This window comes from Lissotriton helveticus, chromosome 12 (assembly GCF_964261635.1).
Source record: "Lissotriton helveticus chromosome 12, aLisHel1.1, whole genome shotgun sequence".
NCBI classification, from domain to species: Eukaryota; Metazoa; Chordata; class Amphibia; order Caudata; family Salamandridae; genus Lissotriton; species Lissotriton helveticus.
Window position 1 is genome coordinate 679,385,021 of NC_136073.1, and position 25,822 is coordinate 679,410,842.

Below are 25,822 nucleotides of genomic sequence, written 5' to 3' on the forward strand. Positions count from 1 at the left end.
TACCTACATCAAGGGCCAGTTGCCATTGGACTCTCTAGTCGTTTCTAATGCCCGCCAAAGGGCGAATTCGCAAACCACTGGTGAAGCTCCTCCCCCGGACAAGGAATCCAAAGTGCTGGAGGCATCAGGAAAGAGAGTAGCAGCTCAGGCAGCCAATATCTGGCGTATCTCTAACACGCAAGCACTCTTGGCTAGATACGACAGGGCACACTACGACACACTAGAGACCCTGTTGCAACATCTCCCAGACCAATATAAAGAGGCAGCAGAGATGCTTATCCAGGAAGGGAAACTCATCTCCAACGCTTTCATTAAGTGTGCACTAGACGTTGCGGACACTGCAGCCAGGGCAATTAACACCAGTGTGATGTTGAGACGTCCGGCATGGCTCAGAATCTCCGGGTTTAAGCCGGAGATACAGACTACCATCCTCAACCAGCCGGTAAATCCTGACAGATTATTTGGTCCTGAGGTGGATACCACCCTGGAAAAAATAAAGGATACCGAGACTGCTAAGTCCATGGGAGCTCTCCAGTCCCAACAGTTTAGAGGAAGCACTTTTCGTTGCTCAGGCAATAGAGGTGTTTCCAGAGGCCAGATGTCTCAGCAAACGCAATTCAATAAAGGTGGGGCGCAATCCTCTTACACCAAGCAAAATAGAGGAGGATACCGGGGCAACAGCACCAAGGGCAGAGGTCGCGGAAACAACAACTCCCGCTCCTCCGCCACCAACAAACAGTGACGCCCTGTCACTGCCCCCCGATCATACTACACCTGTCGGGGGGAGACTCCAGCAGTTCCTGCCAGTCTGGAAATCTATCACCACAGACAGGTGGGTCAGAAAGCTTATCCAGTATGGTTATTGTCTGGAGTTGACATCCACTCCACCCAACATGCCACCAAAACACCGTCCTATGTCCACAGAGCATTTGCACTTATTGCAGCAGGAGGTACTCGTCATGCTGCAAAAAGGGGCAATCGAGCTCGTGCCGGTGGAGGAAGACGGCACGGGAGTGTACTCCCTGTACTTCTTAATCCCAAAGAAGGACTGGTCCCTCAGACCCATTCTGTACCTCAGGCCCCTGAATCAGTACATTCTGTCCGAACACTTCCATATGCTCACACTGCAGCAACTTCTCCCGTTGCTCAATCAGGGAGACTTCCTCGCAACCTTGGATCTCAAGGATGCCTATTTCCACATTCCACTGCATCCATCACACAGAAAATACCTCCGGTTCACCATTCAGGGTCGGCATTATCAGTTCAAGGTCCTCCCTTTCGGGGTGACCACAGCGCCCAGGGTGTTCACGAAATGCCTGGCGACAGTGGCGGCGCATCTCAGGAGGCAGAACGTTCACATTTACCCTTATCTGGACGACTGGCTTGTCCAAGCAAAGTCTGCCCAGCAGTGCGCCGCCAACATGTCCCACACCATTCACCTTCTACACGATCTGAGATTCTCACTAAATTACCCGAAGTCGCACCTTCAGCCAGCCCATGTGCGGCAGTACCTGGGCGCGACTATAAATACTCTGGCAGCCACGGCTCAGCCGAATCCTGTAAGGATCGACAGCATTCAGTCACTGATCCAAAGGTTCAGACCGCAACACTCGCTTCCAGCAAGGGTGTTCATGCAGTTGATAGGCATGATGGCCTCCTGCATCTTCATAGTCCCGCACGCGAGGCTACATATGCGTCCGCTCCAGGAATGCTTAGCTCATCAGTGGACTCAGGCTCAAGGACAGTTGAACGACCTAGTGTTGGTGGCCGGTCGGGCATACAACTCTCTGCATTGGTGGAATCCACACAACCTTTGCAAGGGCCGACCGTTCCAAGAGCCTGTGCCGCAGATTATCCTGACGACTGACGCATCTCTCCAGGGTTGGGGAGCTCATGTACTCCACTACACAGTGCAGGGACTATGGACTACGCAGCAAAAGAAGATGCACATCAACTACCTAGAACTGATGGCAATCTTCATGGCATTGAAGTCCTTCAAAGTACATCTGTGCAACAAAGTCGTGTTGATCCGGACGGACAACATGACGGCCATGTACTACATTCAGAAGCAGGGAGGGACGCACTCTCCACAGTTCTCATCTGGCTCAGAGCATGTGGAAGTGGGCCATTCAGAGGAACATCTTCCTCATGGCGGAACACCTCCCGGGCAAGGACAATCAGATGGCGGATCTGCTCAGCAGACACAGCCATCAAATGCACGAGTGGGAGATACACCCATCAGTACTCCGCCCGTACTTCCAGCAATGGGGTCATCCGGAGATAGACCTGTTTGCCACAAGGGAAAACGCAAAATGCCAAAGCTTTGCCGCCAGGTTCCCTCACCCACAGTTGCAGGGCAATGCGATATGGATGAACTGGTCAGGCAGATTTGCGTACGCTTTTCCCCCAGCACCTCTCATACCGCTGGTGGCACGAAAGCTAAAGCAGCACTCGATGACACTCATCCTGGTTGCTCCAACGTGGGCACGCCAACCATGGTACACCACGTTTCTCGAACTATCCGTGGTACCGCATCAACGGCTGCACCTCACACCCAGGCTTTTGACGCAGAACCGTGGCGACATTCAGCATCCAGATCCGCAACAGCTCAACCTGGCGATCTGGCTCCTGAAGTCTTAGAGTTTGGCTACCTTGACTTACCTCCTGAATGCATGGATATCATACGGGAGGCAAGAAAGCCCACCACCAGAGCTTGCTATGCAGCAAAATGGAAGCGGTTTGTCATTTACTGTACTGAACACAACATCAACCCGCTAGATGCATCCACTCCCAACATCATCTGTTATTTGTTACATCTTTACAAATGCAATCTAGCATATGCTTCCATTCGGATACACTTATCCGCCATAGCGGCTCATCTCCGAAACAGGCCGCATCTCTCCGTTTTCAAAGTGCCTGCCATTAAAGCCTTCCTAGAAGGACTAAAGCGGGTCATCCCTCCCAGGACCCCGCCAGCTCCTGTATGGAACCTCAATGTGGTCCTCACTAGGTTGATGGGCCCACCTTTTGAGCCTCTACATTAATGTGAGATTCAGTTATTAACGTGGAAAGTGGCTTTTCTCATTGCCATTACGTCTCTACGACGTGTTAGTGAGCTACAGGCGCTCACTGTACAAGAGCCATTCATTCAAATTCACTCCAACAGGGTGGTGCTGCGCACTAACCCTAAATTTCTTCCTAAAGTGGTTTCGCAGTTCCATGTCAATCAGACCATTGAACTGCCTGCATTCTTTCCAAACCCAGAGACAGTAGCCGAACGAATGCTCCACACTCTTGATGTCAAACGAGCTTTGATGTACTACATCGATAGAACCAAAGACTTTAGGAAGACACAACAACTCTTTGTTGCCTTTTCAGCCCAGTACAAAGGCAACCCCATTTCCAAAGCAGGTATAGCCAAGTGGATCGTTAAGTGTATTCAAATTTGCTATCACAAGGCTAAGCGCACTTTAACGGTCCCCCCCAGAGCCCACTCCACCCGCAAGTTGGGGGCCTCCATGGCTTTCCTTGGTAATATCCCTTTGGAAGATATTTGTAAAGCAGCCACGTGGTCTACACCACACACATTTACTAAACACTACTGTGTAGATGTGCACTCCAAGCAGCTGTTCTTAAGACGCTTTTTCAAACATCTGCAGCTGGCACAGGCGGCCGCCGTTAATGGAGGGACTGCTATTTATTCTATGCTATAGATATGAATTCAGCAGCCCACATGCCTCGAACTGAATATGCTACTTACCAGTATGCATCTGTTCTTGGCATGTAGGGCTGCTGACATTCATATCGCCCGCCCTCCTCCCCGGCGCCTGTAGCGGCTGCAGAATTTACACTTACTCTTAGCATGGTCATCGCTCACACTGTTACACTCCATCTTCGCCACAATGGTTAAAAACAATCTGGGGATGGAGTCGATGCCCATGCGCACTGTAGTCCAGGGGAGGAGCCACCTATCTTGTGATACTTCGAAGACTCTTCCAGGACAACAATGTGCAATCATCCGGACCCAACACTAGGTGGCGATCTATGCTATAGATATGAATGTCAGCAGCCCTACATGCCAAGAACAGATGCATACTGGTAAGTAGCATATTCATTTCCAACCACCCATAGGGCAGCGCAATGTACCCAACTTGGCAATTATTCAATAACAGCCTTAACAAGCATATAGAGTTCAAGAATCTCTGTTACAACATGAGGTCAGTCATTATCACTTAGCCTGCCAGACGGGAAACCAGCATCAGCTCCTTTCTTCTTGGACCTCTTGCCTGCGACATGTTTGGCAAATTTAAGCGCAGATTTTGCATCTGTGAAGTAGTGCGCTTGTCCATCGTGGGACACTTTCAATTTCACCGGGTACAGCAAAGAGTATGGAATTTGCGCCTGCAATAGGAGACGATTGGCCGGCATAAACTCCCTCCTAGCCGCTTGCACCAGCGGGGTAAAGTCTGGGTAAAACGATATTGATTTTCCTTGGTGTGTAACCTGTCCCCTCTCGCGTGCCAATCGCAGTATGGTGTCTCTATCCTGATGGTTCAGTAGCTTTATCAGTATGGGACGTGGTGTACTCTCCACTGGCGGCTTCGGGCCCAATGTTCTGTGTGCTCTCTCCACAGTAAACACCGCAGAGAGATGCGGGTCAAACAACTCGTGCAGCATGTCTGACATGTAATTTTCCATTTTTGACATTGCTGTTGTCTTTGGTATTCCCGTTACACGTAGGTTGCTCCTTCGAGAGCGTGCTTCTAAGTCATCATTTTTTTCACGTATGACTCCCAACAATTTGTCCATTTGGAGGTGGAGTTCCTTTGTTTCTGTCTGAAATTCGTGAAATTCCACCTGCCTGTTTTCCAACCCATCCAGCCGTGTTTCATGCACTGACACTTGCGTTTTCACTTTGTCCAATTGCTGAGTCAACGTGTCCAATTTGGAGTCGATACTCTTCAGACTAGAACGCATTTCCAGCAGTAGAGTTTTCACATCTTCATCTCCCGCTCCAGATTGCGCCACCCTGTGCTCCCGCACTCGTCTCGTTCTGTCTAGTCGAGCGCCTGGAGTCAAACGTGATCTTTGGTTGTTTTGGACCCTGCTTGCCCATAGTTCCCCCAGATGGGGCCTCGCGCGTCAATTAGTGTTGCCAAGAGTAGTATTATATGTCACTCACTCCGTCTTCGCAGGAGCTCCCAGAGTCACCCACAGTGCATGGTCGCTTGGCGTGTTATTCCGCAGCAAGTAGGGCAGGAACGAAAGCAAGAGTACCCCCACGCATTCCGTACAGTGTCCAGTGGTAGAGCGGTTCAGCAATGGACTGCACAGGTCTTCAGATCCACCACTACCCCCACCACATATTGCAGCGCGATTAAAGCGTTGCAGCGCACATCCACTCACTTGGTACTGCGGATTTTCCCCTTAACGTGGACGCAGGAGCAAAGTGCCGGGCCATCAAATATTGGAAGAGTATGTCTCCAACGTTTAGCCTCCAGTGTCAATCCCACGGTCTCTCCCTCATATGCGTGTGTTCCGCATTCGTCTGGCACTGACTAGCAGCTGCGGGATGCACCAGGCTCGATGAGGCCCAGATCACACACAGGCCATCTCTCACTAGCGTAGCAGAGCACAAGCCCACTCCGCCTACCGGGTATCAATCCTCGCATGCCACACTCCACCGTTCACTGTCTTGTTGGGGTCTTGCCAGACACGCAGCGTCTCAGTGGCATGTCACCTCTTCGTATTCCCATGCAAGCCAGCCGGTCCCGCCGTCCGCAGCACGCCGTGTTTCTCAGTCACAGCGCCATCCGCATTCCAGCTCCAGCTGTGCACAGCAGGGGCGCCTTAAGTACTTAGGTGTGGCCTGCTCCTTCTGTCCCAACGCACTTATCATTCACCCTCAGAGGTCTGAGATCCTGTGTGTCGCCATTTTAACAGAGTTCGTGCGTATGTGAAAACTTGTCTTTTTCACCGTCTCAGCCGCGCCAGCAGTCGTCTACCTGTTTCTCACAAGTGCTCACCCCTTCCGATCTCCCCTTGCAGGCCGGTGGTACTTTTTTCACAGCCGCTGCCGGTCTGTGTGCGTGCGGCCTCCAGTACTTCTTGGCTCCCCGAGCTCGATTTTGGAGTCAGTGCTGCGGTCTCCTCACCTCCGGCCGCAGCTCCGCGTGGGCTTTCCACTCTTCACAACGGGTGGCCGCAATAAATCTACGATTCTCGCCGCCTTTCCTCCAGCTTGTGCACGGATCTCCCCCTCGCCGGCAGATACGTGTAGCACATCAGCAATGTCTCTAGAAGCAGGATAAATTAAGGATTATGCCCGTGGTCAGCGGCGCTCGCTCAGAAGGCGGCCATTTCGCTGCTCGGCTAGCCACGCCCCCCGTATTTTTAGAACCTTCGCATACAGAAGTGAACCATGTCGAGGGTAGTGATCCAAAATTGTTTTTCTAATTTCCATCTGTTTCAGAATTCCCGCTATGTTATTTTTAAACAAAACCAGGAACCACTATTTCCACACCTGCAGTAAGACACGTTCTAAGGGAGGAGTGAGATAATGATACCCCTAAGAACGGGTTAATGTAGTATAGCTAACATCAGGAAGAAAGGCCTGGATATAGAATGGTGGGAGAGCAGCAACACTGATTACAACCGGGGACGAACTTGAGCTGAGTGAGGTCGCTGTGGGCTAAAACACCTCCCAGGGGCTGAAGTTAATGTCAGACCCTCCAGGATTTCACAAGAATGAACGATTATGAGTAAAATGAAGTGTAGCAAAAATGCTGCTAAATTTCCATATTTGTGCCGCTAAATTTCCATTTTTGTGCCGCTAAATTTGCTAATACATGCCGCTATATCCTGGGGGGGGTCTGTATAAAGAGCCAGCTTCCTACAATGACCATACAAGTAATCCACTCTGTTGGTACACCTTAGAGGGCCACATACTGTATCAGGAGAAATGATGCATTGCTTAGTGTTAAAATCTCCTGCTCAAATTATTACTGGATCCCCCTCCAAATTTCAAAATGCATTGCTAAGAACAATGTTTATTGACTTTGAGATTTTATTATTATGCAGATTAAAATTACTGTGATAAAAATTAACTCCCTAGTAAAAATATTAATGACTATAATATGAAAATAAGGAGAATTACAGTTAATTTCAGTTATCCTGCCTGCTAAAGAGAGCAGATCAAAGTTAACAAACCACTATTGGGCAGATTACTGAGGGAGGGAATAGCTGTTTCAGCAAAAGAAACAAACTAATTTATATGTATAGTTTCAAACACGCTGGTCTCCTGCAGACCAAACATTTTACATATATTTTTCATAGTGTGCCAGGAGGGATAAGTGTGAGAGTGTGAGAAAGTGCCCTCTTTCTTGCATGGTATGCCCCCACTTTTTGCTGAATTGCTGATGTGCTTTGACTGAGTGTGCCCTGGGCTCATGCCAATCGGGTACCCAGGGCCTGTGTTCCTTCCTTAAAAATGCATTGAAGCCTAAAGCCAATTGGCATCTCTGGCCACATGTCAGTCCCTGGTAAATGGTACCTTAGGTACCCAGGACCCTGTTACCAGGGAAGGCCCTTAAGGGCTGCAGCACTTATTGTGTCACCCTTAGAGACCCTGGCACACACACTGCCTTTGCAGGCTGCGTGTCTTGGTGCAGAACAAAACAGTTGACATGGCACAAATCCCTGTGTTCCATGCCCACAACACACTGCCCTGGCATGCCCCAGTCACCCCTCTAGCTGGGTGCTCTATGCCAGTGTTGTGGGTACAGGTGCATGAGCCCTGTACCCCTACAATACCCAGGTCCATTCCTGGGCACTGTTAGTGCAGTACTGCCATTAAAGAGTATATGGTGCCGGGAGGTCGTCATCACGAACTCCAACGGACCATAATGGCTACACTGAAGACTGAGAACTTTAGTATCAAACTTCTCAGCTCATTAAATCCACACTGATGCCAGTGTGGGATTTAATGTAAGGTGCACGACAGAGGGCAACTTGGAGTTACCCCTGAAACTAACCCACAACCAGCGTCCTGACTGAGAGGTTGCCTAGACTGCCACCCAACAGACAATGTGCTGGACCCCTGGGTCGAGAGCCATTCGCTCTTGTAGGCCTGCAACAATGCACATCCTCGGGCGAGGTGCTAAGCCTCCTCCCCCAGGATGGGCAGGAGAAGCTTTCAAAGGCATTCACCCTTTGTGAGCTTCTCCAGGCCACTTGCTGTACTCAGCAACTGGCCCCCGCTGGTTCTGACCACCACTCTGGCAGGAAAGCTGGCGGGAAAACCAAAGTGAGGAAAGGTGGTGTGCCAGCCTCTGCCAACCCCACCCCTCAGGTGGGGGAGGCGAGGTAAAGCACAACTCCGGGCTCTCGCCATCCTGAGAATGGGGAGCCCTGCCGAATCAGGACTAGGCTCCTGCCCCCCCTCCCACTGGAGAGTCGCATGATAGGGGGGTGGGGGGGGGGTTACCCACCCCAGGTAAGGGACTCATTGGTCCCTGACCTGTACCTACCTGTAACGCCCCTGAAGTTAGTATTTAGGGGCACCCTGAACCTCTTCCTCAGATCCCGATTCTGAAACTACAAGAAAGACCAGAAGAAAGAAGACCTGCCTTGCAGCTGCTAACAAGAGGACGACACCAACTGACTTAGCCCCAGCCCTACCGGCCTGTCGACCCTCGAACCTGCTCCCGCTAAACCCGGCGTCTCCAGTGGTCCGCAACCTCAAAAACCCCGGAGGACCTGATTGCCTTGCTCAACTAAAGACTGGGACTCCCACGAGCAGTGGTTCTGCTAAAACATCTACAGCTCCTGGTGCCAGCTGGAACCGCGAATCCAGTACACTCCGCACCTGCCGAGCCCGGCCCGTGTCCGAGTGAACAAAGACCACGAGGACGTCCCCCGGGCAGCTGTGACCCCGAATCTAAATCCCAAAGGACCCACCTCGACGCTCCTGATGACGCCTGCGGCCTCAACACCAGCCCCCCCACCCCCAACCGTGACCAGCAGAGAGTAAGATTTCCCAACGCCTAAAGACCACCCTGTGGCCCACACCCCCCTGTGCACAACTCCCTAGGTGTGTCTAACCAACCTACAGCTTCCCAACTTACCCCTCGAAGTGGTGGTCGCACCTGAAGAATCTCCCTCCCTGAGCCTGCAGCCTTTGTTTGTCTCACAGCTTTCTCATTGAAATCCATTGGGCGCCCGACGGCCCAAAAGCACCCAGCTGCCCCAGTGCCAGTGGAAATGCACCAACTGTTCTGTTCAACTTCCCCACTTGCCCTGTGTAAGTGACCAGGAGCTTGGCTTCCACAGCCGCTTGGCTTGCCTGCTAGCAGCTACCAACCAAAGGCCCCCTACCCGCCATAGGCTAACATTGGGCCTACACTTGCTGCCCCTGTGCCGCTGAGGGTGTAACTATTGTACCAACCTGAACCTGGGAGACCCCGGAGTCTTACCCCAGAACCTTAACTCTGCAAGTTGAGTACTTACCTGAAAGCCTATAACTTGCATTTTCTCCAAAGGGTGACATTAACTGGTTTTCACTTGGAAATTCTTCTAAGTGTTGGATTTTGAAACTTTAAAATATTCACTAAAAATCATTCGATCATTCGATCATCGAAAACGAGATCCCAGTACTGACCAGAAAAAGTAATTACAACTGTGATTTTCCGATACCTTGATTTTCCTCCATAGGATAACATTGGCTGTTTTTTTTACCAGAAATTCTTAGAAGTGTTGATTTTTGCAACAGACAAATATTCCTTAAAAATCGCGGTATAACTAAACCGATTTTTTCAACTGTTTACAGGAGATGACCAGGGCTGAATCCAGGATCCAGCCCTGAGTAAGAAAAACGTTTGTAAAGTAAATGTTATTGTAGTTTGCTTAAAATCCCTATTGAGCTCAATGTTCTAATTGTGTTTAGTTTGTGTTGCACATTGCAAAAACAGTATCGATTTGCATTCAAAAGTCTTTTGCTCATTGACTGTATTCAACTGTAGCATCTCATTCTGAGAAAGTATTTTTTATACCAACCTGTGGTTGTAAAAACAACAATATATTTTTATATACAAAACAATTGGCCTAGAGTTCAGTTCTTATGTGAGTTAGACCATTTACTGGGTGTGTACATCAAATGCTTTACACTGTCCTCTGATACTGCCTTACTGCTCGACCAAGCTACCACTTTAAAGAGTAAGGTTATATCTAACTTTAACCTCTGCCATACCTCTGGGGACTGTTGGACTCTGTACACATGGTACCTTACTTTGGTGCCGTATATACAGAGCCACTTTCTTACAATCTGTCTGCTTGCTGGCCTGGCCATCCACATTCCAATATGTTAAATTGCTTTTTTTTGGAACCCGGGCAGTTAGAATAAGAAACTTGTTAGTGTCAGGTGAAATACAATCTGATTCAGTAGCATGTCCTGATAAACAAAGCTTCAATGGACCAGAGTTCAAAGTCCGAGAAATAGAAGAATCCTCAAAGCTCTGACTAGAAGAGCCATCGTTTGCAATCCCCTTATGGGTTGAGGAACTCTGAGTGAAAAGAAAAGGGGACGAGTCCAATACCTTCTACACCACCTGGAGTTGTAAGTTAATTCCAGCTGCTCCATAGACTGTAGGGGCAAGAACCTTTTACGAGTATCAATCTAAGGTGTCCCTATGTTTGGGCTAGAGGCAGAAGCATTATCAGGAATTGTATAGTTAATTGGTTTATAAAAAATATCTCATGGGTTGTCGCTTTCATAGTGCTGTTGACTATCACAGTACAATTTAATCTATACAGCAAAAAGCCAACCACTTGAGGATCTCTAAAGTTGATTTCTAATAGACTTCCAGCCACAGATTCCGTACCTTTGAATTTCCCCAGGGGTCAGACTGGATCCAGATGATTTTATTGAGCAGTACCCCTGCGCGCCGGTAGGTGGCATCTCTGCTCCACGTAGTTTCGTCTGTCATCCGCACCGAAAATGACGTCTGCGTAAACAAATAGGCGCCACCTCAGTGCGCTGATGTCAGTTCTTTTATTTCTGCACCAGCCAGCGCTGAGCGGAGATTGGATGGAAGTGTTGGACTTGTAGGACGCTGGCTCTGTATATACTATACCAAAGTAATGTATAGTGTGCACAGATTCCAGTGGATATCCAGAAGTATAGCAGGAGCTAAATTAGATCATCAATAACAGCTCTATTTGTGGTAGTGTAGTCGAGCAGTTAGGCTTATTAGAGAGTGTTAAGCATTTATAGTATTCACTGAGACAAAAACTGATGGCACACACTCAGACTGAATCCAGATTTAATAGGCAAGTATAAAAAAGTATACTTTTATTTTGTTTCTAAAACAAAGCAGAACTTGGCACAGGTATGTAAAATACACTTTCAAATGCAAGGCTGTACACTGAAATGCTATTGTAATTGCATTTATACAGTGCTTACTGCCTCTGACGTGGAGTCTATGCGCTTTTTCGTGGAGTACCACACTACTCTAGAACCCATATTGAATTAGTGGCGAATTAGTATAGTGAGATATGAAAGTAATTTGAGTGGTGGATTTGTTAGTTACCTATTTGGATTGAGAAGGATAGTGGATGGATAGAAAAGGGGAAAAGGTTTGTATTTATATAGCACTTGCTACCCCTGATGGGGTGTTGAATAGTTTTTTTGACAAGTAGTACGCTATTCTGGAACCCATAAAGGATTAGTGGTAAATGATTATAGTGAAATATGAAATTAATTTGAGTGGTGGTGATGTTGGTCTGTTATTTGAATAGAAAATGATAGTGGAGAGATAGAAGAGGGAAGGATTTAGATTTTTGTTTTGTGGAGCTCATAGCAGTAGGAGGAGGCTTGGGACGAGTAAAAGGGAGGGGGAAGAGTCAGAGGAAAGGGTTTAGAAAGGCTCTTTTGGGCAATAGGAATAGTAAAAGGTATGAGATGATTCAAGGAGGGGTAGAGTAGGGAAGAGTCTAGAAAGAGACACGTTAGTGATAGATTCCTTACCTTAGAATATCCCCAGGCGTCAGACTGGATCCAGAAAGTTTTGCTTAGCAGTACCCATGCGCGTCAGTAGGTGGCGTCCTGTGGGCTCCGCGGCCGTCGCTGGCGTAAGCGCTGAGATAACATCACAAAGACTACTTAGACGCCACCTATGTGCGCTGACGTCAGTTTTTTCTTTTTCCGCGCCAGCAAGCCTAGATCCGGATTGAGCAAGTACCTTAGTCACTTTTTGACTACTAATTTGAGACTTTTGTCTCCTCTCTTTTTCTCCTGGTGCACGTAGGGATGCCTGGCTTTAAGTCTTGTGGGGCCTGTCGCTGTAATATGTCAGTAGCGGACCCCAACAATGTTTGCCTCTACTGCCTGGAGATTGATCACGACTCACGGGACTTTCGAGCCATGGCCCTGAAGGCATTGCGAAAGCGGTGCTGGAATATGCTGGAGGTCTGGCACTCCTCTCACTGCCGCTCCTTGTCTAGGGGCCGGGACCGCTCGTGGGACCGGAGCCGTCTCTCCTCGGGCTCCAAGTCTTCACCCTCAGATTCCGGTAAGCGACGTCATAAATAGGTCGAAGAACCGTGTTCGCTCTCCCGACGTCCCCCCGTCGCTCCTCGGAGGAGGACGAAGGGGACAGGGGCTCCGCCCCTGCGGTTCCTTTCGAGCCTGGGAGTCCCACGGTCTACCCGCCCTACCCGTGTCCGTCAGCGACTCCCGAACAGGTGCAAGAGTGTCTTGCTACAATGGACCTCCTTTTCAGGCCTCTGGCTCCCGCCGGCGCGCCTTCGGGCCCCGTGATCCCGTGTCCAGATCGTGTTGGCCCGGCAGCTCCTCCAGCGGATCCAGCCCTGGCGCCACAGTATCCTACGCCGTTGGCTCCAGCCCCGGCGCCACGAGGTGCAGTGTTGCCGGTTCCGGCGCCGCCCTCGGAACTGGGATGGTGCAGTGAGCTAAAAAAGGGTGATGGATCAAGCCCTGATCTCTTGACTGGGTAGGAGTGTTCTGATTAACTCAGATACTCTGTCCATCACCACCCCCTTTTTGAAATTTTGGCCACCATGAGTGTGGAAGGGTATGCTCAGACATGAGTCCCTTGCTCACTGCACCATCAGGATTCAAGCAAGCCGGGCCGAAGACGGCTGTAATGCCAGAAACCGGTCCCCGGAAGCTTGTTTCCTTTCCAGTGAAGAATTGGCTTGGTAGTTTGGTCTGCCCTGTTCCCATGATGCACTGGGCCAGGGACAGACTAATTTGCATATAGCCAGGTTCTGAACTGGGATGGTGCAGTGAGCTAAAAAACGGTGATGGATCAAGCCCTGATCTCTTGACTGGGTAGGAGTGTTCTGATTAACTCAGATACTCTGTCCATCACCACCCCCTTTTTGAAATTAACTCGGCTCCACCCTCGGCACCGCTCTGGGTGCCCTTGCCCTGGTTCCAGGACTACTTTGTTCCGACCTGGGATCCGCATTGGGAGGTGGCGCCAGCCCGGCCCCGACCAGCGCCGTTCTCACCGCCGTTTGTGTCTTCTCCGGCCCTGCCACCGTGACCGGCGCCGGAGGCAGAGGAGGACTGGGAAGGATCCGAGGACCCTCTTTCCCGGCAGTGTGACTCCGAGCAGTATTGGGTGGACGATCTGGAAGACGCCGGTGATCTCGATGTCTCTTCTGACCCGGGGCTTGCCTCTCCCCCGCCTACGATGGAGGAGGGCGCTTCCTACACGATGGCGCTCCATCGGGCTGCTGAGGCCCTCCACCTCGACCTCCCCACGGTGGCCCTCAAAACTAACCTGCTCACCGAGGTGCTCCAGTCGGCGTCTACTTCGTCGGAGCCATTGCTTCCCTTCAATGACGCCCTTACCGAAGTCCTATTGGGCACTTGGTCATGGCCGACCACGGGGGCCATGGTGGATAAAAACGCCGCCAGACGCCACTGCCCGGGACCTGGTGATCCGGCCTTTCTGACAACCCATCCCACGCCTAACTCTAGTCATACAGGGCTCGACGTCGCAGAGTGCCTTTCCTATGGCTCCCCCGGACAAGGACTCTAAGAAACTGGAACAGTTTGGTAAGCGGTTGTTCTCTTGGGCCAGCTTGGGGCTGCGGTCGGTGAACACCGCCTGTTTGTTGGGCTGCTACTCTCACGCAGTGTGGGGTTCCGTCACTCAAGTGTTGCCTCAGTACCCTGAGGAGGTCCTGGTTGTCCTTTGTCAAGCGACTGCTGAAGGTAAGGATGCGGTTTAGTTCGCTTTTCGGTGTGGTTTGGACACTGCAGACTCACTGTGCAGGGTGTTTTCTACGACTGTGGCGTTGCGTCGCCTGGTTGCGTTCGACTGGGTTCTCCACCGATGTCCAGAGCTCGCTCATGGATATGCCCTTTGATGACACCTGCCTGTTTGGCGGTAAGGCTGACAGTGCGTTGGAGCGTTTTAAGGACTCACGGGCCACGTCCAAGTCCTTGGGTCTTTCTGCAAAGAATCCGGCCACTCCTGGTTTTCTTTCATTTCGTTGCTGGGGCAGAAGCACCCAGGCACGTTCCTTCAACAAGCCTGTGCAGAACCAGCCTGAGCGCGGCCATGGTTGCGGCTTCTGCAAGGGCCGGTCTTAGAATCAGCGTGCGGGTCAGTCCACCTCCACCCCCGCTGCTCCTACCTCCAAACCTTCCGAGCATCGTGGAACACTCAACGCCGGTGTCTGGCAGGAACCGCCACCACCTCCCCCACTGGCGTGATATCCCATCGGACAAGTGGGTGCTGCAGTTAATCCACAAGGGTTACTCCCTTCCCTTTCAGTCCTCCCCTCCAGCCATGCCACCTCTGTGCCACCGCATGTCTGGGAATCATTTGGTTCTTCTCCAACAGGAAGTGAAGGCCCTCTTGGCCAAGGGGGCCATCGAGTGTGTTCCGCAGCAGGAAGTTGGGATTGTTTGTTATTCCCACCACTTTCTGGTCCCCAAGAAGGACAAAAGGGCCTGCGCCCCATCTTGGACCTCCAGGACGTCAATCACTTCCTCCGGAAGGAGAAGTTCAAAATGCTGACTCTGGCTCAGGTCCTGGCTGCCCTAGACCCTGGAGACTGGATGGTAGTGTTGGACTTGCAGGACGCTTATTTTCAAATCCCTGTCGTGCCGGCCCATCGGCGTTACCTGTGGTTCATGGTAAGCCAGGAGCATTTTCAGTTTGCCGTGCTCCCCTTCGGCCATACCAGTGCACCTCGGGTGTTCACGAAAGTGATGGCAGTGGTCACGGCTCATCTGCGCAGGTCTGGGGTGCCAGTCTTCCCCTACCTCGATGACTGGTTATTGAAGGCTGGCTCGCCCCAAATGGTAGTCAACCACCTTCAGACTATTGCCGACTAACTGCATTTGCTCGGGTTCTCCATCAACATGCCGAAGTCGCACCTGAGTCCCTCACAGAAGCTCCCCTTCATCGGAGAGGATCTGGATTTTACGCGGTTTGGGGTTTATCTTCCCAAGCAGTGAGTCCGGGATAATCAGGCTATGATTCCGATCTTTCGGCCTCTATCCCGGGTTTGTCAGGATGACCCTCCAGCTCCTGGGCCTGATGGCCTCCTGCATCCTGCTAGTGCAACAGGCTGTAAGGAAGTGGGTTTCTGTTGCAGTAACTCCCCCCACTTTTGTGCCTGATACCTGATGCACTTTTCCTTGGTGTGCCCTGGGTCCCTCTCAATCAGGTACCCAGGGCCTGTGTTCCTTCCCTAAAAACTGTACTTTAGCCTAAACCCAATTGGCATCTCTGGCCACATGTCAGCCCCTGGTAAATGGTACCATAGGTACCAAGGGCATCGTGACCAGAGAAGACCCCTAAGGGCTGCAGCACTTATTGTTCCACCCTTAGGGGCCCTGCACCCTGACACACAAACACACTGCCTTTGCAGGCTGAGTGTCTTGGTGCAGAACTAAACAAAGAGTCTACATGGCACACATCGCTGTGTGCCATGCCCACAAACGCACTGCCCTGGCATACATCAGTCACCCCTCTAGCTGGGTGCCCTATGCCAGTGGTGTGGGCCCAGGTGCATGAGCCCTGTGCCCCTACAGTACTCAGGGCCATTCCTGGGCACTGTAAGTGCAGTGATGCCATTAAGAGTATATGGTGCAGGGAGGTTGTCATTACGAACTCCACAGCACCATAATGGCTATACTGAAGACTGAAAAGTTTGATACCAAACTTCTCAGCACATTAAACCCACACTGATGCCAGTGTAATATTTAATGTAAAAGGCACTACACAGGACATCTTGGAGATGCCCCCTGAAACCTAACCTACAATCCACGTCTTGTCTGAGAGGCTGCCTGGCCTGCCACACAACAGACATGTTGCTGGAGCCCTGGGTGGAGAGCCCCCGTTCTCCTGGGCCTGCAACAATGCACATCCTGGGCGAGGTGCTAAGTCTCCGCCCCCAGGAGGGGCAGGGGGATGCTTCAAAGGCTGCCTTTATGAGCTTCTCCAGGCCACTTGCTGTACTCAGCAACTGGCCAACACCAGTACTCTGACGGGGAGACTGGCGGGAAACCCTACGTCAGGAAAGGGGGTGTTCCAGCCTGTGCCAACTCCACCCCTCAGGTGGGAGAGGCGAGGTGAAGCAGGACTCAGGGGCTACCGCCATCTTTACGATGGGGAGCCCTACCCACTCACAGCTGGGCTCCTGCCCCCCTCCCACAGGAGAGGAGCAGGTTAGGGGGTGTACCCACCCCAGGACAGGGACCTATTGGTCCCTGCACTCATCCTTCCTGTTCAGCCCCTAAATGTAGTATTTAGGGGCACCCTGAATCTTCCTTCCTCGGATCCAGATTCCGAAACAAGAAAGAATAACTAGGAACAAGAAGACCTGCCGTGCAGCTGCTAAAAAGAGGAAGACACCAACTGATTTGGCCCCAGCCCTACTGGCCTGTCGATCCTCGAACCTGCTCCTGCTAAACCCCAGTGTCTCCAGTGGTCAGCAACCTCAAAAATCCCGGAGGACCTGACTGCCTTGTGACTGACTACCTGGGTCTCCCACGAGCAGTGGTACTGCTCAAAACAAGTAACAAGCCGTGGCATCAGCCCGGAACCGCGAACCCTGCACACTCTGCACCCGCCAAGCCTGGGCTGTGCTGGAGTGAATCAAGACCACAAGGACGTCCCACCGGCGACTGGGACCGAAGTCCAGTGCTCAAAGACCCCCCTCGATGAACCAGACGACGCCTGCAGCCTCCGAACCATGCCCCCCCCCATACCTCGACCAGCTGAGGGTAATATTCCCAGACGCCAAATACACCCCTGCACCCGGTGCCCCACGGCCTACTGTGCCCAACTCCTGGGTGTCCACCCCTCCTCCAACTTCCCAACTTACCTCTCGAAGTGGTGGTCGCACCTGAAGAATCTCCGTCCCCGAGCCTGCAGCCTTTGTTCACTTTCCAAGATCTCCATTAAATAACATTCAGCGCCCGACGGCTCAAAAGCACCCTGCACCCAGCCGCCCGAGTGCCCCTGGGAGTGCAACCTCTATCCTATCTCACTTCCCCACTTGCCCTGAGTGAGTGACCAGGAGCCCAGCTCCCACAGCCGCGTGACCTGCTAGCCAGCAGTCAGCAACCAAGTGCCCCCTGCCTTCCATAGGATAACATTGGGCCTAACTCACTCTGCACCCGGCAGCTCCTGGGCCGCTGAGAGTGTAACCACTGTACTCACCTGACCCTGGGAGACCCCGGAGTCTATGCCCAGAACCTTAACTCTGCCAGTCGAGTACTTACCCAAAAGCCGATAACTCACTTTTCTTCCATAGGGTAACATGGACTGGTTTCACTTGAAAATTCTTCTAAGTGTGGAGTTTTGAAACTTTAAAATATTCGTCTAAAATCAGCCGAACCACGATTTCCTGTTTACTCACCTGCTACTAGGGGAGATCCCAGTGCTGGATCTTGGTGCTTTGTTCGCCCTAAGTGTGGCAGGGTATGCTCAGATGTGAGTCCCTTGCTCACTTGGCCACTGGATTCAAGATAGCCTGGCTGATGAGGATTATGAATCCGAAACCGGTCCCAGGATGCTTGTTTCCGGTCCAGGGAAGACATGGCTTGGCAGTTCGGGCTGGACTGTTCCCATGAGGCACAGGGTCAGACTGATTTGCATATGGCCATATCTGAACTGGGGTGGCTGAGTGAGCTAAAGAATGGTGATGGATTAAACCCAGATCAGTTGACTGGGGGTGAGTGTTTGATTTGCTCAAACGCTCCGTCCATCATCCCCTTTTGTATCGTTTTGGAGTTTGGTGCCCAGCACGGACCCTGAAAAGTAATTACAACCGTACTTACCGCTAACTCAATTTTCTTCCATATGAAATCATTGACTGTTTTTCTGTAAAATTTCTTCAAAGTGTCGATTTTTGCCAATTACAAATATTCCTTAAAAATTGTACAAACTACGAAAACGTTATTACTTACCTGTTTAAGATCGATGTCCCAGTGCTGAACCTAGGAGCCCAACACTGGATTACAAAAGTAACGCAAACCTACTTTACCTGCAATCTGAATTTCCTTCCATAGTATAACATTGACTGGTTTTTGCTGAAAAAGTTAAGTGTCGATTTTGCAAACTTACAAATATTCGTTAAAAATCGCCTGTATATCTACCAGTGCTGGTTCTAGATCCATCCCTGAGTTCGAAAGAGTATCCATAACCCCACTTACCTGCTAAGTGAATTTCTTTCATAGGAAATCATTGTTTTTCTGTGAAATTTCTTCTGTCAACTTTTAAAATACCAACATATTACTTAAAAATCACTACTGTGACTTAACCGATTTTGCTCAACTGTTCACAGTGCCTGTCTCAGGACTGAATCTAGGATCCAGTCCTGCAGTTAGAAAAGTAATCCAGGAAGTTATCTATTACCTTCTTTTAGAAATCCCCATTGAGCTCAATGTGTTATTGGGTTTGAAATTGTGTTGCCTATTGCAAGAAACTGTAACTATTGCATTCCAAAAGTCTATTGCCTATTTGCAAAGTAAAGTAACTCATTCTGAGAAAGTATATTTTGATACCTTGTTGGTTCTAAAATAAAACGACTATCTTTTGATACAAAACAATTTGCCTAGAGTTCAGTTCTTGAGTGTGTGAAACCATTTTCTGACTGAGGGTGTACAACAAATGCTTTACACTGTCCTCTGATACTGCCTTACTGCTCGGCCAAGCTACCACTTTAGAGAGTAAGGTTATATCTAACTTTAGCCTCTGCCAAACCTCTGGGGTCTGTGGACTCTGTGCACACTGTACCTATTTGAGAACAGTATATAAAGAGCCACTTTCTCACACATGCCAGATGGTTACATTGAACTACTGGTCTTGTGTTGTTTGTATTAGAATCACAATACAAATGCATTTTTTGATACTACGTTGATTTTACTGTCACAATTCCCGTACCACACCATCCTCACTTAATCACTCCCCCTCCCCACTTGGGCACTGTACAACCTACCATACGTTGTAACGATGTGTTAGTATATTTGCTATACTTTTCCTCATTGTGAATTAAAACAATGTGGTTTCATTCGTTGTTTTTGAATAATTTTCTTCAATAAATTGTATAATTATTGTTCTCACACTGGGACCCCTCCTTCTCAGTACTTAGATGGCATATGTGGGCTCTGCAGTGGGACCTGAAGTTCCAGTGGGCACAGCATCAGGGCAACCTGTCCGATCATGTTCAGATCTCGGAGGGCACTGCTCAACAATTGCAGTGGTGGCTCACGAATCACTATTGGGTCAGTGGCAGATCCCTCTCCCTTCCCCAACCGGAGCACACAGTGGTGACGGATACATCCCTCCTGGGATGGGGAGGCCACTTGGCGGCGGAGTCCCGGCTCCATATCAACCTTTTGGAGTTGCCGGCGATCCGACTTGCACTGAAGGCATTCATTCCCTCCGCCCGGGGAAGTGTAGTGCAGGTGTTCACGGACAACACCACCGCCATGTGGTATTGCAACAAAAAGGGCGGGGCCGTGGACCCTATGTCAGGAGGCTATGCGCCTCTGGACATGGCTGGAACATCAAGACATTACCCTGGTGGTTCAACACCTGGCAGGTTCTCTGAACGCCAGGGCAGACAAACTCAGCCGCTGGGGCAGGATGGATCATGAATGACGTCTGAACTCGGACGTGGTGCATGGTCTCTTTCTGCAGTGGGGAGAGCCCTGGTTGGATCTATTCGCCACCGAAGAGAACGCACAATGTCATCAGTTCTGCGCGTTGGAATTTCCAAGACGGCACTCACTCAGAGACGCTTTTCTTCTCGAGTGGAGCTGCGGTTTGTTATACGCCTTTCCACCTATACCACTTCTGCCCAGAGTGCTGAAGAAGATCAGGTGCGACCAGGCCCAAGTCATTCTTGTGGCTCCGGACTGGGCTCGAAGTATATGGTATCCCGAGCTACTCAGTATGAGCATCGATCCCCCGATCTGTCTGCCTCTTCGGGAGGATCTTCTGTTGCAGCAGCGGGGGACGGTCCTCCACCTGAACCTGCCCAGCCTCCACCTCCATGCGTGGAGATTGAGCGGCGACAGTTGACGGCTTTCGACCTTCCTCCTGACATTTGTAATATCATTCTGGCAGCCAGGCGTCCCTCCACTAAAACGGTATACGCCTGCAGATGGAACAAATTTGTGCATGGTGTACAGCAAAAGCTGTGGATCCTCTTTCTGCCCCTCTTTCTGAGGTTCTTCTGTTTCTTCTGTCTTTTGCCCAGCAGTGCTCTGCTCTGGGTACTATCAAAACTTATCTTTCTGCCATCTCCTCCTTTTTAAGGCTTCCTGATCAGCCTTCTCGTTTTAAGTCCCCGGTTGTTTACCATTTCCTCAAAGGCATTACACATGCGTTTCCTCCCGTGCCTTTCATGATACCTCAGTGGGATTTGAATCTTGTCTTGATTTACTTAATGTGCGCTTCCTTTGAGCCCCTTCATAACTGTCCCTTATGTCTTCTCACCTTAAAGACGGCTTTCCTGGTAGCTATCACCTCTGCCAGAAGAGTGAGTGATCTCCATGCTCTTTCTTCCAAACCTCCTTTCCTTTCAATTCATCCGGACAAGGTGCTTCTAAGGACCCGTCCTGATTTCTTGCCAAAGGTTGTCACGCCCTTCCACATTGGGCAGACTATCACCTTGCCCACCTTCTTTCCGCCTCCGCATCCTTCCATGGAAGAGGAGAGGCTCCACTATCTGGACCCAAAACATGCGCTCGCATTTTATCTGCACCGCGCACAACAGTTCCGGGTGGATGATCAGCTCTTTGTTGGCTATGTGGGTGCCAAAAAAGGTCGGGCTGTGCACAAACTGACCATTTCCCAGTGGTTTGTTCTGTGCATCAAAGAATGTTACTCTTTGGCCAAGAAGGAGCCTCCTGTGGGGCTGCGTGCCCATTCGACTAGGGCAACTGCAGCCACTACTGCCTTGGAACGTGGCGTTCCCTTGCAGGACATTTGTCAGGCAGCTACGTGGGCCTCGCACACGTTTACTAAGCACTACTGCCTTGACAGTCCAGTCCGGAAAGACTGCTTCTGTGGCCGTTCCGTTCTGCGTGACTTCCTGGTGTAATTTTCTTCGCGGACCCACCACCGGGGTTGGTATTGATGGGGTATCTATTCTAAGGTGAGGAATCTTTCCCCACTGTGTCTCTTTCAGATGCACAAGTTACTACTTGTGTAACGATATATCTGTAAGAGACATTAGTTAGTGATAGATTCCTTACCACCCCACCCATCCTCCCCGTTCTGCGAACTGATTACTAGGGTTAAGGTCATCCCCTTTTAGGGCCCTAGTTTTATGCACCAATGGTCAGTATCTTGCATGGCTCTGCGTTCCTGGCGCAGAAAGTCGTGTACAGAACTGACGTCAGCGTGCATGGGTGGCGCCTAAGTAGTCTCCGTGACGGCATCTCTGCACTTACAATGCCAGCGACAGCCGCGCGGCCGCAGGACGCCATCTACTGACGCGCATGGGTACTGCTAAGCAAAACTTTCCGGATCCAGTCTGACTCCTGGGGATATTCTAAGGTAAGGAATCTATCACTAACTAATGTCTCTTACAGATATATCGTTACACAAGTAGTAACTTGTGCAATAAGAAGAAAAGTAATAAATAAAAGGTCCATAAGTACAATGGAAATTATATTGATGCATAAAGGAGGGTACAATATGTAGATTAAAAATGCATTAAATAAACTCAAGCTTTCAAGTTTTGTTGTATTTTAAATGAAGTTTCTTTTTTGTAATTCAATAGTAAAGCAATTGTAGATATAGTTATGACAAAATATTAACTTATTTATGCAGTCCCTTATATACATGTTAAAGACATAGACTAATGTAACTATCAGTAATATGTACATCTGTTAAGCCGAACTAATGAATATATATATTTTTAAAACCATTATTATACATGTTTATACAAAGCAATACACTCATATAGGTACATATCTATAGTACAATAAGATGCTTATATACAGAGGGATATGCTGTATGTTTCTGTTTGTGTATGGTGGTTATGTGAGGTAGAGGCAATTCTTAAATAGTTTTCTGAAGATTAAGGTGGTTATCCGTGGATCTCATGTAAGGGAGTGTAGAGTTCATAGTTTGGCTGCTTGAACAGAGAAGGATGTGCTGCCCATGGCTTTATTCTTATACGTTGGGATTTTAAGGTGAAGTGCCATTCAAGAGCGAAGGTTCATTTGTTGAATGTGTTCGATTTTATTCCTGATGAAGAATGGTTCTGTTCCATGTATCACTTTGTGGGTGATACAAAGCCACTTGAACGTGCATCTTCTGGCAACTGGTAGCCAATGCACAGCTTTCAATGCAGGGGAGATCTGAGCTTGCGGTTTTATATGTAAAAGTTGTCTGGTAGCAAAGTTCTGAATTAGTTGTAGTCTTTTCATGGTCGTTAAAGTGATCCGTGGTAGAGGCTATTGGCGTAATCGAGTTTGGAGAGAACTAGGGGGAGATGGTAGCCTGGACCTTGTGTGGAAATCCCAAATGGGGGATGATTTGTCAGAGTTTTTATAGTAACAAAGCTTGATCTTGCTAGTTTGTCCATCTACTGCTCTACCTTGACAAAAACAACTTTTGGCGCACTCTTGACTCTCAGGGTATTTATAGTTCATGTTGCAATGTTTATAAAGATCTAGAAGGCAACTTTGGGCAAAGCTAAGGAGATTAACACAATCGAAGCATCAACAGTGGCTTGATTGTACAATATTCCAACACAGTAAATGAGTTTCAAATGACACTGGATAGACCGTAAGAGAGAAGATACTTTTCTGAAGTGTGTGCTCAATGTGTGAATTTATACTGAGGTGTTGAAACCAATGTTACCTTTAACAGTAGTTTTGCAACTTCATATCTACATATGATCCCAACTTCCCCCACTACTTGTTTGAGTTTGAAGATGGGGTCCCAACTTGCTGACTCGCACATTGTGGAAACAATTTTTGTAAAGCACACACTTTGGAGATTGTGTGCACTCTCTATCGACTGTCAGTGTCATGAGGGGCAGGATGTGGAAGCTTAATTTTAAACAGCTATTGCCACCCATAATTTTGATCTTGTCTGTCCTGATTTTGTCTTTTCGATGACATGATAATGCATAACCTAGATAGAATTAATCCGACAGCATGTTGTGAAAGGTGAGTAACCTTTCCTTTTTTACATGTCCGCTTATGTAAGGAAAATATATTGGTACCTTGCTGAGATGTTAGGCTTTGCTCTTAAGGTCCGGCAATAATGTTACTGATAATGCCCAATTGTTTTTGTTATCTTGCAGCTTCAAACCTTGATTCAGGAGACTGACCCTGGGGCAGACTACCGCATTGATAGAGCTCTGAATGAAGCCTGCGAGTCTGTCATTCAAACTGCTTGCAAGCACATACACTCTGGAGATCCTATGTAAGTTGCTTTAAGTTCATAAACATTTTACTATGCTTGTTCTTGAATTGGGCCATTTATTCTCAAACTGTGACAGCAGTGCATTCTCTCATATCCCTGTTCCCACCACTGGCACATAAGAACCATCTTATCATCTTCCTTTAATCTTGTGGAGTTCTTCGTAATTTAATAGCAGAAGAGCATAAAGGTTAACCCATTTTGAAGAGATTCACTGATATGTGTTCAGAAGAGAGACCTAGTCTCTTGCCTACAGTAGGCCTCGATGAAATGGAGACCAGTCAGCGAGGCATCCTCCTGTTAGGTATAAACTGTCAAATTATTTCTTGCCAGTGGAACAGCACTTATTTAAGACTCTTTAGAAGCTTTAAAAAGTGCCCCTTTTTAGATCTCAATACTAGACCGTGCATGTGCTGTCTGTTTCGAGTCTTAGTGTAAGCTTACAGTGAACTTAGACCTCGCCCATTGTGGGCCATTGATTGGCCATATTATAACTTGTTTACTTACTTGCTTATGGGTCTGGTTCTCTGGGCACTCCTTCTCATTTTTTGTCCTCCAATGCATCATGGACGCATTACTTGAGTCCTTCCACTGCTCACTTTCTAAACACGTAATTTTTGTTTAAGCACTCGACAAGACTGCATATTTGTATCCATCTGTCTGGCCATGTACTCCCCCCCACTGTGTTGGGTGTTAGTCACTTTTGCCTATATGACTCTCCACACCAGCTCCATGCTGCTCCCTCCAAAGTGCTTGTGCACCCGTCCTCCACTGCGCCCCCTCCCTCTTTGGCGATTATGTCCCCCCCCTCCCTCTTCGGCGATTCTGCCCCCCCCCCCTCTTCGGCGATTCTGTCCCCCCCTCCCTCTTTGGCGATTCTGTCCCCCCCTCCCTCTTTGGCGATTCTGTCCCCCCCCCCCTCCCTCTGTGGTGATTCTGCCCCCCTCCCTCTGTGGTGATTCTGCCCCCCTCCCTCTGTGGTGATTCTGCCCCCCTCCCTCTGTGGTGATTCTGCCCCCCTCCCTCTGTGGTGATTCTGCCCCCCTCCCTCTGTGGTGATTCTGCCCCCCTCCCTCTGTGGTGATTCTGCCCCCCTCCCTCTGTGGTGATTCTGCCCCCCTCCCTCTGTGGTGATTCTGCCCCCCTCCCTCTGTGGTGATTCTGCCCCCCTCCCTCTGTGGTGATTCTGCCCCCCTCCCTCTGTGGTGATTCTGCCCCCCTCCCTCTGTGGTGATTCTGCCCCCCTCCCTCTATGGGGATTCTGCCCCCCTCCCTCTATGGGGATTCTGCCCCCCTCCCTCTGTGGTGAATCCCCTCCCCTGTGGTGAATCCCCTCCCCTGTGGTGAATCCCCTCCCCTGTGGTGATTCCCCTCCCCTGTGGTGATTCCCCTCCCCCGTGGTGATTCCCCTCCCCCGTGGTGATTCCCCTCCCCCGTGGTGATTCCCCTCCCCCGTGGTGATTCCCCTCCCCCGTGGTGATTCCCCTCCCCCGTGGTGATTCCCCTCCCCCGTGGTGATTCCCCTCCCCCGTGGTGATTCCCCTCCCCCGTGGTGATTCCCCTCCCCCGTGGTGATTCCCCTCCCCCGTGGTGATTCCCCTCCCCCATGGTGATTCCCATCCCCCGTGGTGATTCTGTTCCCCCCCCGTGGTGCTTCTGTTCCCCCCGTGGTGCTTCTGCCCCCCTCCCCCGTGGTGATTCTGTCCCCCCCCCCCTTGGTGGTTCTGTCTCCCCCCTTGGTGGTTCTGTCTCCCCCCTTGGTGGTTCTGTCTCCCCCCTTGGTGGTTCTGTCTCCCCCCTTGGTGGTTCTGTCTCCCCCCTTGGTGGTTCTGTCTCCCCCCTTGGTGGTTCTGTCTCCCCCCTTGGTGGTTCTGTCTCCCCCC

The 25,822-nt window shown here is 50.0% G+C and overlaps 1 protein-coding gene across 1 annotated transcript in view; it reads left to right on the forward strand.

Annotated features, from left to right (window-relative positions):
- GLG1 (golgi glycoprotein 1) overlaps positions 1-25,822 on the forward strand; it is a 694,561-nt gene that overhangs the window by 311,096 nt on the left and 357,643 nt on the right. The window contains exon 9 of the mRNA XM_078669216.1: positions 23,821-23,942. Coding sequence (XP_078525342.1) covers positions 23,821-23,942 — 122 coding nt within the window. The remainder of the gene's footprint in view (positions 1-23,820; positions 23,943-25,822) is intronic.